The sequence below is a fragment of the Danio rerio genome, chromosome 11 (assembly GCF_052040795.2).
Source record: "Danio rerio strain M-AB ecotype USA chromosome 11, GRCz13ab, whole genome shotgun sequence".
In the NCBI taxonomy this organism is placed as follows: Eukaryota; Metazoa; Chordata; class Actinopteri; order Cypriniformes; family Danionidae; genus Danio; species Danio rerio.
The window spans coordinates 11,020,234-11,035,869 of NC_141031.1; the positions used below are offsets into that span (position 1 = coordinate 11,020,234).

The following is a 15,636-nucleotide window of genomic DNA, read 5'->3' on the forward strand; positions in this document are numbered from 1 at the left end:
CACCCAACTTTGCTAAGCAGTGACATAAAAAATTAGGAAATTGTTGTCATTCCGACATCCACAACCAAAAACATACCGTAACATTAAGTCTACAAGAATATCTGATAATCAAAAGAAGATTCTTATTAAAACCTTCAGCTTGTGTTCCTTCCTGTTAATAATAACGGCAGTAATCTGTTGGTCCATGAAGATGAGGATAGTACACAGCAGGGCTGGGATGCAGGTCACAATTACAGTCCACCACGGGTTTGGTCCCAGTGGACTGATAATCCAGCCACGGTCATCTCTGGTTGGCTGTGAGAGGTCAAATAAATATGTTGAATACATATTGATGGGAAAATTGATGAATAATTAAAATAGTAAAACTTCTTCTAACCACTCACTTTGAACACATTAGGAACCTGTAGTTTGGGTGAAGGAACCCCCAGACCATAGTCGATCAGAACCATGGTCATGATGGTGATGAAAACAGCAAAATCACTGATAATCTGCCTCACCTGTTGCAAAATAACACAGAGAACAACATTACAGATTATATAGATTTCTGGGGGAATTTTTACAGCACTAAAGAGTGTCATATTAATAATATTATTATTAATAATAATAATTATTATTATATTAATATTAATAAAAAAAAAAGAAATTTATTCATACAGAAAACAGTTATTTCAAACTGTAATAGCAGTTCAAAAATTTACAGTATTTTTTACAGTATTTTTGATCAAAATATACTCATACTATTATTATATTATATTATCATTCAGTCATTCATTTTCTTTTTGGCTTAGTCCCTTTATAAATCCGGGGTTGCCACTGCGGAATGAACCGCTAACTTATCCAGCACGTTTTTACGCGGCGGATACCCTTCCAGCAGCAACCCATCACTGGGAAACATCCCCACACACTTATACACTATGGACTATTAAGCTTACCCAATTCACCTGAACGCAGAAAGAACATGCAAACTACACACAGAGATGCCAACTGACCCAGCTGAGGCTCGAACCCGTGACCTTCTTGCTGTGAGGCGACAGCACTAACTACTGCGCCACTGCATTGCCCCTGAATTTTATAATATTATATTATATTATATTATATTACATTATATTATATATATATATATATTTTATATATATATATATATATATATATATATATATATATATATATATATATATATATATATATATATATATATATATATATATATATATATATATATATATATTATTACTGGGGGTTTATTCCGCTGTGGAGACCCCAAATTAATAAAGAGACTAAGCCGAAAAAGAAACTTATTTTTAGACAATACATTTTTGTTTTCTTATAGACAAATAAAAACATTATATAATTATAAAATGTGCAAGTATTGCATTATATTATTAAAGATAAATATTGTTAATAAATTATATCGATTTTTTTACTATGTAATTAAATGCTGTTTTTATTAATACATAAAACATATTTTTTGAATTCATATACACAATTATAAATAAAAAAACATTAAATAAATATGCAAGCATTATATTATATTGTTAAAGATGAATATGCATTTTCATCATAAATAGAAATAGAATAAAATACAATAAAATACATATTTTAATTACAATACACAAAACACCAAAAAATAAAAAATAAATTAAAAGAGACAGTTCTTACCTTGGTGGGAAAGTAGCGGCTGGTTTTGAACTCCTTGAGGAAAGAAGACATGGCCACTGTGGAGAAGAAGAGAACGACAGACCAGAAGAGGACGTCAGGGATGTAAGGACCGTGATGACCACACGCACTGCCCACAAATTCACCCCTGTTCTCCACACAGCCCTGAAAAAACCAACAGACACAATGATCAGAAGAGAAAAACACAAGAGGATAAAATCTCGTACAATCATCGGTGGACAATTCACTTCTTCATTCCTGCATTTAAAAAAAAATGTAAATCTGCAAATAAATGACTCATACAACTTTAGTCAGTAACAGTTTATTTTGATGGTCCACTTGAGTAATAGTAGCAGGGCCGGAGTGGGACACCTTTTCAGCTCTGGAGTTTCAATCCTCAAACCGGCCCACCTCAGTTCACGACTGACTATATTAAAATAAGTAAATAAATAAATATTTCCAAATCAATTTCTAATGACACTATCACGTCTTTTTCTTTTTTTTTTTTTTTTTTGAGAAAACAGCTGCTTTAGAACTTCAAATGTTCAACAACCCTAACAGTATTATATGTCTTATCAATAAAAATGAAAACACTAAATTGCGAGGATCGAACCCGGGTCCGCGGCATTTTAACATAACCTGCTAACCGCTCGACCACAACAACTGTTTTAAAATAATGAATAAAAAGGCTGTGGTCAAGTAAATAAATAAATTTAAAAAGTGTGACTGCTGAGAGCAACAGGTTCTGGAGCTAGGGACACCGGCCCTCGCGGACAAAAAACGGACCGGCCCACCGGGAATTCTCCTGGTCCTCCTGATTAGCCAATCCGGGCCTGAATAGTAGACTGTCTCCTTAATATATGTTGATAATGCTCCTTAAACAGACATTTAATTGACTATACAAAACTTTCCAAGCACATGTCAACTTACACTCACCCTAACCTCAACCCTTACCCTAACCCCAACCTAACAGTCTACTTATAATCTAATGAGAATTAGTTGGCATGTAGATGCAATGTAACTTAATTCAATAAACGGACCATAAAAAATAAAGTGTGACCTTTTAGTCAACAAAGTCTCTTCTTGTAGATTAATGATTTGTTACACATTTGGGACATCACAAGGATGTGTTTGTATATGTGTGTGTGGTACTGGTGTGAGAATTGTCCACAGACATATTGCAATACCAGTAATTTTTATGATTAGTGGATAAGAACAGAATATACAGACTATAAAGTATATGGGAACTAAAAGTCTCTATTAAACAAAAAAACAGTGTGTGTGTTTGAGTTTGTAGTTGCGTGCATTTGCAAAAGCTTTAGAATTAAGCACGGGACATGATCTGAGGTGAAAGAGCTGAGGATTTGCTTTTATACAAATCTGAGTCACTGAAAAGAATTAACCCATATATGAGGGCCAGACATGAGTGGCAGATGCCTGTTGAAATGTTTTTAGTGAACTGTGCTAAAAATAACTAATATGGGGTTTAGTTGTTGTAACACAGACAACTTAAACCGTTTCTACACATGCTAGCGTAACAAAACTGACAGTATTTGCTATATCAAAACAATACAGAAACTGAATTGAACTATCGAACACTAAACCATGGCAAAAGTACAGTTCTGGGGTGCTTTTCCCAAAACCATTGTTAACCAACTAAGGTTGCAAGTTCCGTCGTTCCAAACATAGTTTGTTGATTTGCCGTTTCCCAAATGCATCGCTCCAATGAACATTTGCCAACTGCGTCGCAAACTTGAGCACTTGCAACTACAGCTCTGGAGCTGGCACAGTAGTTGGAAAGTTCCCAGCTGTGTTCTATTCCCACTTTTCCACCCTATGCCCTATTCATTTAGAACATTTTAACATTCAAAGTTGGAATGATTAAAAATAAAAAAAAAGCATTAAGGTTATCTCTCTTAGGTGTAATTTGCTTTCAAACTATTTTTAAAGATCAGTTTTAGCGATCTTCATGTTTATAATTGTGTTCTCTTTGCAGTGCACTTTGAAAACATTGATGTCATTTTGAACACAGCCTCATGGCGAGAGCTATAGGTGACCTATTATTTAAAAGCGAAACTTATGTTACGTCTCCAAAGCTTGTGAAAACCAAAAACCAGCATATGTTAATGCTTTTAATTTATAGTAGGTTATTTAAGCATATGTACTGTAAATGATATGGACCTGCTGATTAGAGCTTTCTGCAGTGGTTTACAAGTGTCAAATTGTAAAAAACTTAAAAAAAAAAAAATTCTACTTAATGATAATAATATTAATTATTATTATTATTATTATTATCATCATCATCATCATCATCATCATCAATATTATGATTTTTGTATAGTATATAATATTTTATACAAAAATATAGATTTTTGTATGGAATAGTATGATTTTTTTCTAATTAACAATAAATATTACATTTCATTTCATAATAAATAGCCTAATTTTTTATTTATTTATATGATTTATATATGATATTAGAATACGTCTAAGCTTTTGTAAGTGACATGTTTTAAAATAGAATACGTAATGTTCTCAATCCGCTTGTTAAGTGTGACGTCACGCGAAGCGGCTTCCGGGTACAAGCGCTCTATTCAACTGTATGGGGAGGCTCATGAAATGGTAATAATAAACGTTTACAAAGCGATTTAATACTTTCGAAAATCACAATCGCAATATATATGTCTATGCCTAATATCCAATGGCCAGAAAGTGATCCATTTCTTTATAAATTGTAAAAGTTTTTATATTTCTGCAGCAAGCCCAGAGATTGTTGTGTACACTATGATTTTATATAAAATTAACTTTAATGTGTGATAGGAATAAAACGTGATCATAAACGAATGATTTCTCAACTCAAATGAGTGTCGGCTTGGACCCGGAAACAGTATTACATACGTCACCACTTAACAAGCGGATAATATTAGTAAAGCAAACATAGGTCCTATATGTGCCATTTACATAGATTTCAATTGATATGGAAAGCGAGTGCATGTTTTAACCAAATCTAATATTGGATTTTATATTAAATGCGTGTGCGGGTAAAACAACATAATCTGCACAAAGAAATTATGGGTTTTTCTCTAAAGAAGTAGTTACTCCACCCAGTTTAAAGCATCATTATGAACATTTTACGTTATAACTAACGTGGTTCAAGCGATGGATTTGTGACAGAGAAACTACGGGTTTTGTTTTTTTTCCCCAAATTAAGCATTATACTATAATAATCAGCCGTGAGTTATGTCGTTGCTTGGGAAACGCACCCCTGGCTGAAGTAAATTTTTCAACTTAGTTATTAGTGTTGACTTAATCTATTAAAAATGTCAAAGTTTAGACAGTTCTGTAATGCTCTGCTGACAAGCAGAAGACACTAAATGTTTTAAATTCCAGTTGTGCAGATAGGAATCTTTGTAATTGTGCATATTTGGTATCATTACAACTATAAGTTTTTTTTTCTGATGGCTGAATCTGACATTGCCAATACTATCCTGACATGTATTATACAGTAGTTTAATCTTTTTTTTTTATCCATCATTGTTTTGTTTAAAGGTTAGTTAATCAAAAACTGAAAATTGTTCCATTATTTGCTCATCCTCAAAGTGCCCTGGGCATGTTACTAAGTATACAAAGTATATTACTTTCAGTCTGAGTTACTTAAATAATTATCTTTTGCTTTTCAATTTATTGGATTGTTGAAGAAAAACTTGTACCCTTATAAAGCACATCAATTCATAAAGATTATTAAAGTTCGTCGAGACAAACTTTAGGCTGGCTTGAGAAAGTCTGTTGGAAATAGTTTGTTTAATTTAAACAGTTTTAAAAAGTTTGAAACGAAGATAGATAGATAGATAGATAGATAGATAGATAGATAGATAGATAGATAGATAGATAGATAGATAGATAGATAGATAGATAGATAGATAGATAGATAGATAGATAGATAGATAGATAGATAAAAACAGTTTATAGATAGATAGATAGATAGATAGATAGATAGATAGATAGATAGATAGATAGATAGATAGATAGATAGATAAAAACAGTTTATAGATAGATAGATAGATAGATAGATCGATCGATAGATAGATAGATAGATCGATCGATCGATCGATCGATCGATCGATAGATAGATAGATAGATAGATAAAAACAGTTTATAGATAGATAGATAGATAGATAGATAGATAGATAGATAGATAGATAGATAGATAAAAACAGTTTATAGATAGATAGATAGATAGATAGATAGATAGATAGATAGATAGATAGATAGATAGATAGATAGATAGATAGATAGATAGATAAAAACAGTTTATAGATAGATAGATAGATAGATAGATAGATAGATAGATAGATAGATAGATAGATAGATAGATAGATAGATAGATAGATAGATAGATAGATAGATAGATAGATAGATAGATAAAAACAGTTTATAGATAGATAGATAGATAGATAGATAGATAGATAGATAGATAGATAGATAGATAGATAGATAGATAGATAGATAGATAGATAGATAGATAGATAGATAGATAGAAAGATAGACAGATAGATAGATAGATAAAAGCAGTTTGAAAAAGGATAGATAGATAGATAGTTTTGAGGTCACAAAGTTAGATCTATTGTTAAGTCAATGACAGTCTTTTGCAATAAAAGTCTATGGGACAGTTGTTGCTAGGGTGCAGTATCTGGTAGTTAGGGTGTGGCTAGAAAGTTAAAAGCTCATCAGTGATTGGCAGTTTGGTAGTCTGAGTTAAATGAGCTCAGCCATTAGTCTGTATGACAGTCTGATGCAGAGTTATGAGCTCACAAATTTTGATCCCATGTTAAGTCAATGAGAGTCCTTTGAATGGAAGTCTATGGGACAGTTTCTAGGGTCCAAAAGTGGTTGCTAGGGCGTGGCCAGAAAGTTAAAACCTCATCAGTTATTGGCAGTTAGGTAGTCTGAGTTAAATGAGCCCAGTTAGAAGTCTGTGTGACAGTCTGACGCAGAGTTATAAGGTCACAAAGTTTGGTCCAATGTTAAGTCTATGGGATTTTTCCGACGGTCCCGGGACGTTTTTCGGAAAATCGAAAGTCGGATCAGTCGGAAAAGATATGGCATACCGAGTCAGAATAGTTTGGAGGTCTGGTGTGAGTTTGGGGGTCATAGCTCGAAAGCTCTAGGAGGAGATAGATTTTGAATTTTAGTCTCAGAAGAAGAAGAATAATATATAAAAAAAATAATAAGTTTAAATAGGATTTCAGTAGTCTGGCTTGTTTCTCAAGCCAGCCTAATAAAAAAGTGCCTAGCAGTGCTCAGGGGTGGGAATAAAGGTCTTTTGTCATGAATCAATACATTTTGGGAGAAAAAAATATCCTTATTTGAACACTTTATATACATTTTTGCATCTTCAGCAAGAAACCGTGCCAATGTCGTCGTCTTCTTCCATAGAGGCACATTTTCCGTGCATTCGAACTGTTGAAATGAATGTGAAAGTGCAGTGAAGAGTGATAACTAAATGCCAGGCATGAAAATAAAAACATCTCTGCTTGACCTACAGTATAATCAAAATCCTCCAAACGTTTTTTTTATACAGTATATTTATTTATTAATTTTTAGAACTTTTTATTTTGGACTTTTCCACTTCAAATTTGTGACCCTATGCTCTATGTCATCCCCTTAAAAGGCCTCACAATCCTGTCCAGCTGGTGGTGCTAAATGCCATAAAAATGCACCTCTAATAAAGAAGAAGAAGAAGACAACAACAGTCTCAATCCTTTACTTTGTTTTTCACCCATGGAGGCACGTGAAGCACTTTTTATAATGGATGATTGTCCTTTACTGGACTTGTTTGAATGACTAAAAAAACATATACATGTTACCTGTTGCCTTTGTAAAAAAAGAATTTTATTTATTATTAGCTAATTTTCATTTTAAAGTGAACTAACCCTTTAAAATGCCTTTGATCTTCATACAATGCATTACTTGCTTTTTAAGCATTGTGAATTACAACTAATCACGCGCTTGTCTCTTATTAATGCAATGGCCAATCAGAGGTGTGCAGATACTGCTGAATGCAATAATACTGTAGGCCTTCCTTGTAATGAGTTTCTAATTTATACAATGCCATCATCTATAAACCTTATAACTTCATAAAAGTATGCATCTGTTGTGTAGATAGATGTATGCCATCTCTGAGCAGTGTTATCTAGTTTGCTGATTACTGAAATAACAGGATACATTTAAAGTATTTAACAGAACACAACAAACACAAACACATTGGCTTTTTAAAGGGTCATGACACCCCCCACTTTCGGTTCAAGTCTACCTCAGAATTTTTACAAAAGATGCATCATAATGGGAGCGGAGCTCCGCAAGCAAAGGGCAGGAATGGGCAGGAATGCAGCGTCAGTGCAGCAGGTCTCTTGACCTGTCTATTTTAACCATTAAACCTGTTGGTAATCTAGAGCAGTGTTTCTCAACTGGTGGGTCGCGACCCGCGGAGTGTGTGGTCAAAAAAACAACAAAAGTTGAATTTTTTACTTATTTTGCTTATACCGGACTTTTATTTTCAAATTTGTGCGCGAAAACCCTACCGTTTGTACGACCCCGAATATGTAAAGTATTGATTTACATATATTGACGAAAAAAAATACCTAAAGCCTCGTGTCATATGTAGTGAGGTACTCTCATAAGAGAGAAACCTTCTAAATTAAAATGACATTTAGAAACCAGACATGTTTTATTAACAGTTCAGTTTAGTTCATAGTAACTGAACTTTTACTTACCCTAACCACTGTTTACAATATTTGTTGTTTTTATTTTATAATATTTCTATAATTTGATCTATTTTTTTAAATGACAGCAATAAAATATTGTTGATTTGTAAGTCTCTATGAATGTCTTATAATTTATCTGTCACTACTTGTGTATGTTAACAAATAAATACAAATTAATTATAACTCCTAAAGTTGTATTATAGTTTCTAAAAATTTGGGTCGCGGCTTGATGACCATGTAAAAAGAGAACCCCTGATCTAGAGGATTAAGGCAAACAGCAGCATGGCGATGTGTCTAAATGTGAACGAACTCCTGATAAAAGACAAGGTCCGCCGTTCACCAATCCTCATACTGCTCCCCAGACAAAAATGCTTGATGGACACTTACAGCTTTGCTGTATCGGCCCTGACAGGATCGGGGGGAAAAACATGCAACGAACCCTGTGGATCATGGAAACAAACACATACGAGCCTTCATGAACAGCTAAATACTGTGTGCCGTGGGTCCGTGTCTCACAGCTTGGCACTTGCAGGTCTGCCTCGCGTTTGGAAAGCACGTGCTCTCATGAATAATTAAGAAACCGGCTCTTCTCATAGGATAAGAAAACTCCGCTATGAATAATAATGAGAAACAGACGTGTCATCTTTGCACTTGCAGTTCTGCGCTCAGTTGCCGATTTTAATCTCGCCCCAAGAATCATTTTAAACCCGTTAGCTGAAATTAGCTGACTAAAGCTCAAAATATTCCACAATTAAAGCTAACAGGTCCTAACATTCTCTTAACTGATGCTCAACACACACAAATCTGTTAAAATCTCAAAAAAGTTCTCGAGTGTTTCGTGAACCTTTAAAGGAAAACAAATTAGAAGGTCATAACATCTTAAAATGTTTAAACCTTTTTTTTTATTTTAAAATGCACAACATTTGGAAAAAAAATGTAATGGCAAACAAGCATTCAGTTCGCTAAAATTCCATTAAAACGAAGCTATCCATGATGCGCTCAAGTAGTGATGGAAACATTGCACAGTATTTTTATGTTGAAAGCACAATGAACTTCACAAAGTCAGGTAGATTTTTGTAAGCTGGGTTTTTGTAAAAAAAAAAAAACAACAACAACAAAAACTAAAAAAAACACAATAGATGCAGTCTGCAAAGATATGGAATTTGATCAAATGAATACAAATAAATAATAAAAAAATTAAAGATATAGATGGCAGATTGCACACTTTTTTAAAAGAAACAGCACAAATTGCAGCAAAGCAATCACACCAGTTAGTTACAGTTTCAGTTAAGCCAAGCGTGTTTACACGATCCAGAAAGTTCTGAATGCACCAATAGCCACATTTACCTTGACATCTAGGCCTAACCAGTCGATCTCAGATGCAGTGATGTTTTTTTCCTCCCAGTACTTCAGTGTGGCATTACTGGGTTCTTTAGGAATTGTGCATACACACCTGCAAGACACACAAAAACACATGACAAAATTTTACAATGAGAAATTTGTCAACATGTGACATTAAAAATTAATGATGCATGTATGTGTGTGTAAACTTTATTGTGCCTACAATGGGGCAATTTGTTCTCCAGCATAATAAATTTACACAATTCACAACATTCACATAAGACAGACACAACTTCAATAGCACTAAAAAGAGCAACTACCTCTTCCCATTCAAATGCAGCAAATCAATACCACGAGAAACGACTAAAAATGTAAATAACGAGATCCTGACAGAAGAGTTTCAAATGAATCAAAAGGAGATTGAGATATGCCAGATATAGTTTGATGTGCTTTCCATAACACCTGGATTTTGTACAAATCAATTAACCCAGGCAATTTCAACCCCAAGCCTTTTCTGCAGATGTTTAAAACTGTGGGCCCCGTTTTCACTAGTATGTTTTCGTTTTAAAAACAGTGTTTTAGAATGAAAACGATCCACGTCCACACTAGCGTTTCTGAACAACTCTCCATCTACACCAAACAACTAAAAACGCACATCACGTGACCACACACACACTCTGGCATGCACTGCAGCATATCTACTCAGACGAGAGCTGCGCTCGTTGGACTGTTCATCAAGGATCTACCGCTGGATCTAATCTCACTATATTTATTAAACAAGATATTTAATTCATCTGGTTTCTATCTAACGGCATATTTCCAGACTTTAGTCTTTTGAATCTATTACTTGCTCTCAAGTAACATGTTTTGGCTGAGCGCAAATATAAGTTAATAATTAATGGAACCACGTACATTTTGTATATTGACTGATTGCTTGCCTTTATTTCCCATAATGTATAAACTTATTGTATGTTATACTTCTTTAATGGCCATTATTGATTATTAAAACTGATATTCAGCAATAGAGAGGGTATGTTTCGTATTTTCAATAAAAATGAAAGGAGGCAGTGATGTTATAGTCTCTGTTTTGCTATAAATATGCATACAGTGAAAATGGAGCTCAAATATGCAGCACGACGCCTCAACATTTCTGCTGTCTGTTAAGTTGTTAATGACAAAATGAAAATAGCAGTTCCTCATATCATGCTTTAATTTTATTGTTAAGAAAGTGAAACAATGTACGTATCCAGGATGATGTGAGTAAGGTTATAAAGTACACTGTTCCCTTTGAAGATTTAATGACATGTCCTCGGGAGTCTGTTTTACATATCAAACTTGCGAAGTCTGAACTTCAAGGAGAGGATGCAGGACTGAACTGTGTGTAAGCTACTGAATATTCGCCCCAATCAGAGAGGTGAATGTCGGCAGTACCGCCTCCGTTTTCAGATGTCTCCATTTTCCCCCATCCACATTGAGACGGAGCAGCAGTGTTTTAGAATGAAAACGGCCTCTTCAGCATTTCCAAAGTGCTCCGTTTTCCACATTCGAAAACTCCAGCGTAGTGTGGACGGATGGCGTAACCGAAGCAAAACTTATGCATTTTAAAATGAAAACACATTAGTGTAAACAGGGCCATAGTGTCAAGATCACCATCAATCTAGTCCTGGTAAATCACTGGTGAACTACATATGCCACCTTAATGAATTACAAATCCCATCGTGCAGTTTCATACACACCATTCGGCGATCACCACTATGACACACATGCAGCTGAAGCTTGCTGATCATTTGGACTATTTAAACACCACACACCAGTTCTTTGCTGTGTCTTTGTTTGTTGTAGTAAGTATTTCTAGTCCTTTGTTTTGCTTGCCATGGTTTTGACCTAAGCATTGTCTTTTTGTTGTGTGCTTTTTCAATTTAATTCAATTCATCTTTTTTTCTATAGTCCTTTTACAATGAAGATTGTGTCAAAACAGCTTTACATAGACGTTCTAGTAAATTGCAATTTAAACTGTGTCAGTCCAGTTTTCAAAATTACAGTTTAGTTTAGTTTAGTTCAGTGTGGTTTAATTTTCACTGCTGAAAGTCTAAACACAGAGCAAATCAATCCATGTGCAGCTCCACAAGACCCAAACCAAGTGGGCAAGTTGCGACAGTGATGAGGAATATACTTTACAAATTGACGATGCTTTTTTGACAACTGTACTGCCCTTATGCCTGTTTAATGATTTGGACGACTTGTATGTTCCTGTTTTGCTCCTGTGCTGAACAATGCCTGCCTGTACGACTAAGTGGTACGATACAGTTCGCTTTTTGGTATCTTTTGACAGTGGAAATGGCCACAAAAGCATATTGAACTGCACTGTACCATACCGCTCAGTGGAAACGGCCATTATTAAACTGCACTTGAATCCTTACTTTTGTTGTCCTAGACTTGGTCCTGCACATGACACTTATACAATTCATTATTTTATGTTATCTTAAAAGTGGCAAATCAGCAAAAAGGTTCAAACTGACTTCACATAAGCCTTATATACACTCACTGGCCACTTTATTAGGTACACCTTACTAGTGCTGGGTTGGACCCCCTATTGCCTTCAGAACTGTCTTAATCTTTCATGACCTAGATTCAACAAGGTACTGGAAATATTCCTCTGAGATTTTGGCACAAATTGACATGATAGCCTCACGCAGTTGCTGAAGATTTGTCAGCTGCACATCCATGATGTGAATCTCCCATTCCACCACATCAAATACCAAAGGTGCTCTATTGGATTGAGATCTGGTGACTGCAGAAGCCATCTGAGCACAGTGAACTCATTGTCGTGTTCAAGAAACCAGTCTGAGGTGATTCGCAGTTTATGACATGGTGCATTATCCTGCTGGATGTAGTGTTTGTGTGTGTGTTTACTTACGAGTATTGAGTGAGTTTGTTGAGGTCGTTGTGCATGTTGAAAGGGTACGTCTCTCCCAGATGGATGAGTTTCTCCAGAGCCTCGTAGATGAAGATGATGCAGATGAGAGAAGCGAAGGCCTCCTCTGTAAAGCGCGTGATGTAACACACGAGTGAACTGGCATCTGTGGCCACCAGCAGAAGACAGAAAAAGGCCGTCCACAGGCCGATGCACACGCGTAAGGAGAGGTAGGACAGACCATACTCTCTTAGGAGAAACACACAAATAAAATAAATTCCACTGTCACCTACAGTTAAATGAGTCTTAGAACTAAGACATTTTGGGGATTGAAGGAAAACAATACTTAAGGTACAGACTAAATTTAATATTTCAGCTATTAAAAAATGTACATATAAATAAAATTGTGTGTGTGTATAAATAAATAAATATATTTTATTTATTTATACACACTAACCCTATATATACATATATATATATATATATATATATATATATATATATATATATATATATATATATATATATATATACAGTGCTTAGTATAAATGAGTACACCCCTCAAAGATCTATTTTTTTTTTATATTTTCTAAAGGATGCTTTACAATAATATATTTGTGCATGTACTGTACATTAGCCCTAAATCTTAAAAAAAAAAAAAGAAAATCGGTAACTATCACGGTTATGTGTGCGCTCTTTTTGTGGTTGTCTTTTTTGTGGTCACGTGTTTCATTGCTCAACACCGATCAGGTGTTCTGATCAGTCACTTCAGCTGTGGTTAATTTCAACACCTATATCTTAGCGGCAATTCTTTACTTTGTTCTCAGTTCTCAAATTGACTTATTTTGGCTCAAGTCCAGCTCGTTGTTTAGGTCGTTTGTTATCCTGTTTGGAGTGCTTGCACTGTTTGATTTATGACTTTTGGTTATGATAAATACACTTGCAGCTGGATTCATCTTTGTTTGTTTTTATGTACTTTTAGCAAGACAGTCACAGGCCAAATATTTTTACACCAATATTTATAGGTTGGGGGAAAATATTAAATAAAATTTCAATAAACAGTAAAAATCAAAAGACAAAAAAATATCAAATTTAGTAGAATTAGAAGTTTTTTAGAGTAGAAGTTTTTATTTTTATTTATTTTTTTGTCAATAACGCATTTGATTTTAAATGTTTTTTCTCTCTATTACTAAAGGTGATCTGTGACCACACCCTTATGTTAATAAATATAATTGTTATATAACTGTATGTATCATAAAACTGTTTTGTTTAAATCCACCAAAAAATGTTAAGTTAATTCACTGAGCTAAAAATATTCATTTTCAAAAGGGGGTGTACTCATTTATGCTGAGCACTGTGTGAATATATATATATATATATATATATATATATATATATATATATATATATATATATATATATATTACACTTATGTACTTACTATAACAAAAAAACTCAAATATTTTAGTTTGTTTTCTACTGGAAAACTTTTTGGAGTTTTATTATTATTTTCAGCACTAAAATTGGGTTTCATTTACAACGTTACTAAAATGTATGCAATAAAAACTCAAATGCGAACAAAACAAATACAAAACAAAAGAAAAGAAAAATACTAAACAAAATACTTAAAGAAAATGCTTAAGAAAACACTTTAAAAATACTAAAGAAAATACTTAAAATAAATCTTATTTAACCAGAAGCCAGCAGCAAATTGTTGAGTGTGTGTAGGGTCCATGTGTATGTGGGTCTATGCGTGAAACCTGAAAAAAGTCTTGTCACCTATCCAAGTTTTAGGAACATCAATTAATAACCTGACTTCTAGTTGGTCATGTGAGAAGTGACTTATTTGAAAGGCAAAGGCCTCAAGATTACGCTTCTTTTACCAAAATAAAATAATGATCATGCCTTGATTTTTAATTATTAAATTAAGATAGTACGGTTTGGCTTAGACAAAAGTCTGGTCACTTAACACAAATAATGTACAGTAAAGAATATAAAGTCATGGTGTAGTAAAAAAAAAAAAATTATATTGTGTATGACTCCTATGAGCTTGGACGACTGCATCCATACATCTCTGCAATGACTCATATAACTTATTAATAAAGTCATCTGGAATGGCAAAGAAAGTGTTCTTGCAGGACTTCCAGAGTTCATCAAGATTCTTTGGATTCATCTTCAATGCCTCCTCCTATATCTTACCCCATTCATGCTCAAACGAAGGAGCGCTATCCTGCTGAAGAATTTGCCCTCTCCTGTGGTTTGTAATGTAATGGGCAGCACAAATGCCTTGATACCTCAGGCTGTTGATGTTGCCATCCGCTCTGCAGATCTCTCGCACACCCCCATACTGAATGTAACGCCAAGCCATGATTTTTCCTTCACCAAACTTGACTGATTTATGTGAGAATCTTGGGTCCATGCAGGTTCCAGTAGGTCTTCTGCAGTATTTGTAATGATTGGGATGCAGCTCACCGGATGATTCATCTGAAAAATCTACCTTCTGCCACTTTTCCAAATGATCAACTAGATCAAGCGGCTCTTACAACTGGGATCAACGACAAGACTTTTGTCAAGTAGTGTATTCTGCATTTTCTCTTTTAATTATATATCATACTACAACAATGCAGACCACTGTACATGCATTCTTATAATCAAGCAGACTACTGTGAAAGTGCATTTCCTTATTCTTCCACTATAAACCTAATGAAACATTACAAAATAAAAGAACAGAACTATTTGAAACCAAAGGAGCCTTACTTGCAGAATTTGAAGAGGATTTTCTCAAAGACCAATACAGGCCCTGTACTGCCCAGAATAGTGAGGGGCTGCCCGGCAAACAATGAGTATGCAATACCCGTCATAGAGGCTCCAAAAAGAGACTCTATTGCACTCTAAAAGACAAATGAAAAGATATCACAATGGCAGCATAATCAACCCAGGTCTCTTGAAATACAGTTTTGC

The 15,636-nt window shown here is 34.4% G+C and overlaps 1 protein-coding gene across 6 annotated transcripts in view; it reads right to left on the minus strand.

Annotated features, from left to right (window-relative positions):
- Positions 1-15,636, minus strand: part of slc4a10a (solute carrier family 4 member 10a) — a 131,840-nt gene that overhangs the window by 24,233 nt on the left and 91,971 nt on the right. For all 6 annotated transcript variants that reach the window (XM_087273346.1, XM_087273349.1, XM_087273348.1 and 3 more), the window contains 6 exons: positions 15,433-15,566; positions 12,679-12,924; positions 9,768-9,873; positions 1,660-1,821; positions 384-497; positions 133-294 (listed from right to left, as the gene is read on the minus strand). In XM_087273346.1, coding sequence (XP_087129472.1) covers positions 133-294; positions 384-497; positions 1,660-1,821; positions 9,768-9,873; positions 12,679-12,924; positions 15,433-15,566 — 924 coding nt within the window. The remainder of the gene's footprint in view (positions 1-132; positions 295-383; positions 498-1,659; positions 1,822-9,767; positions 9,874-12,678; positions 12,925-15,432; positions 15,567-15,636) is intronic.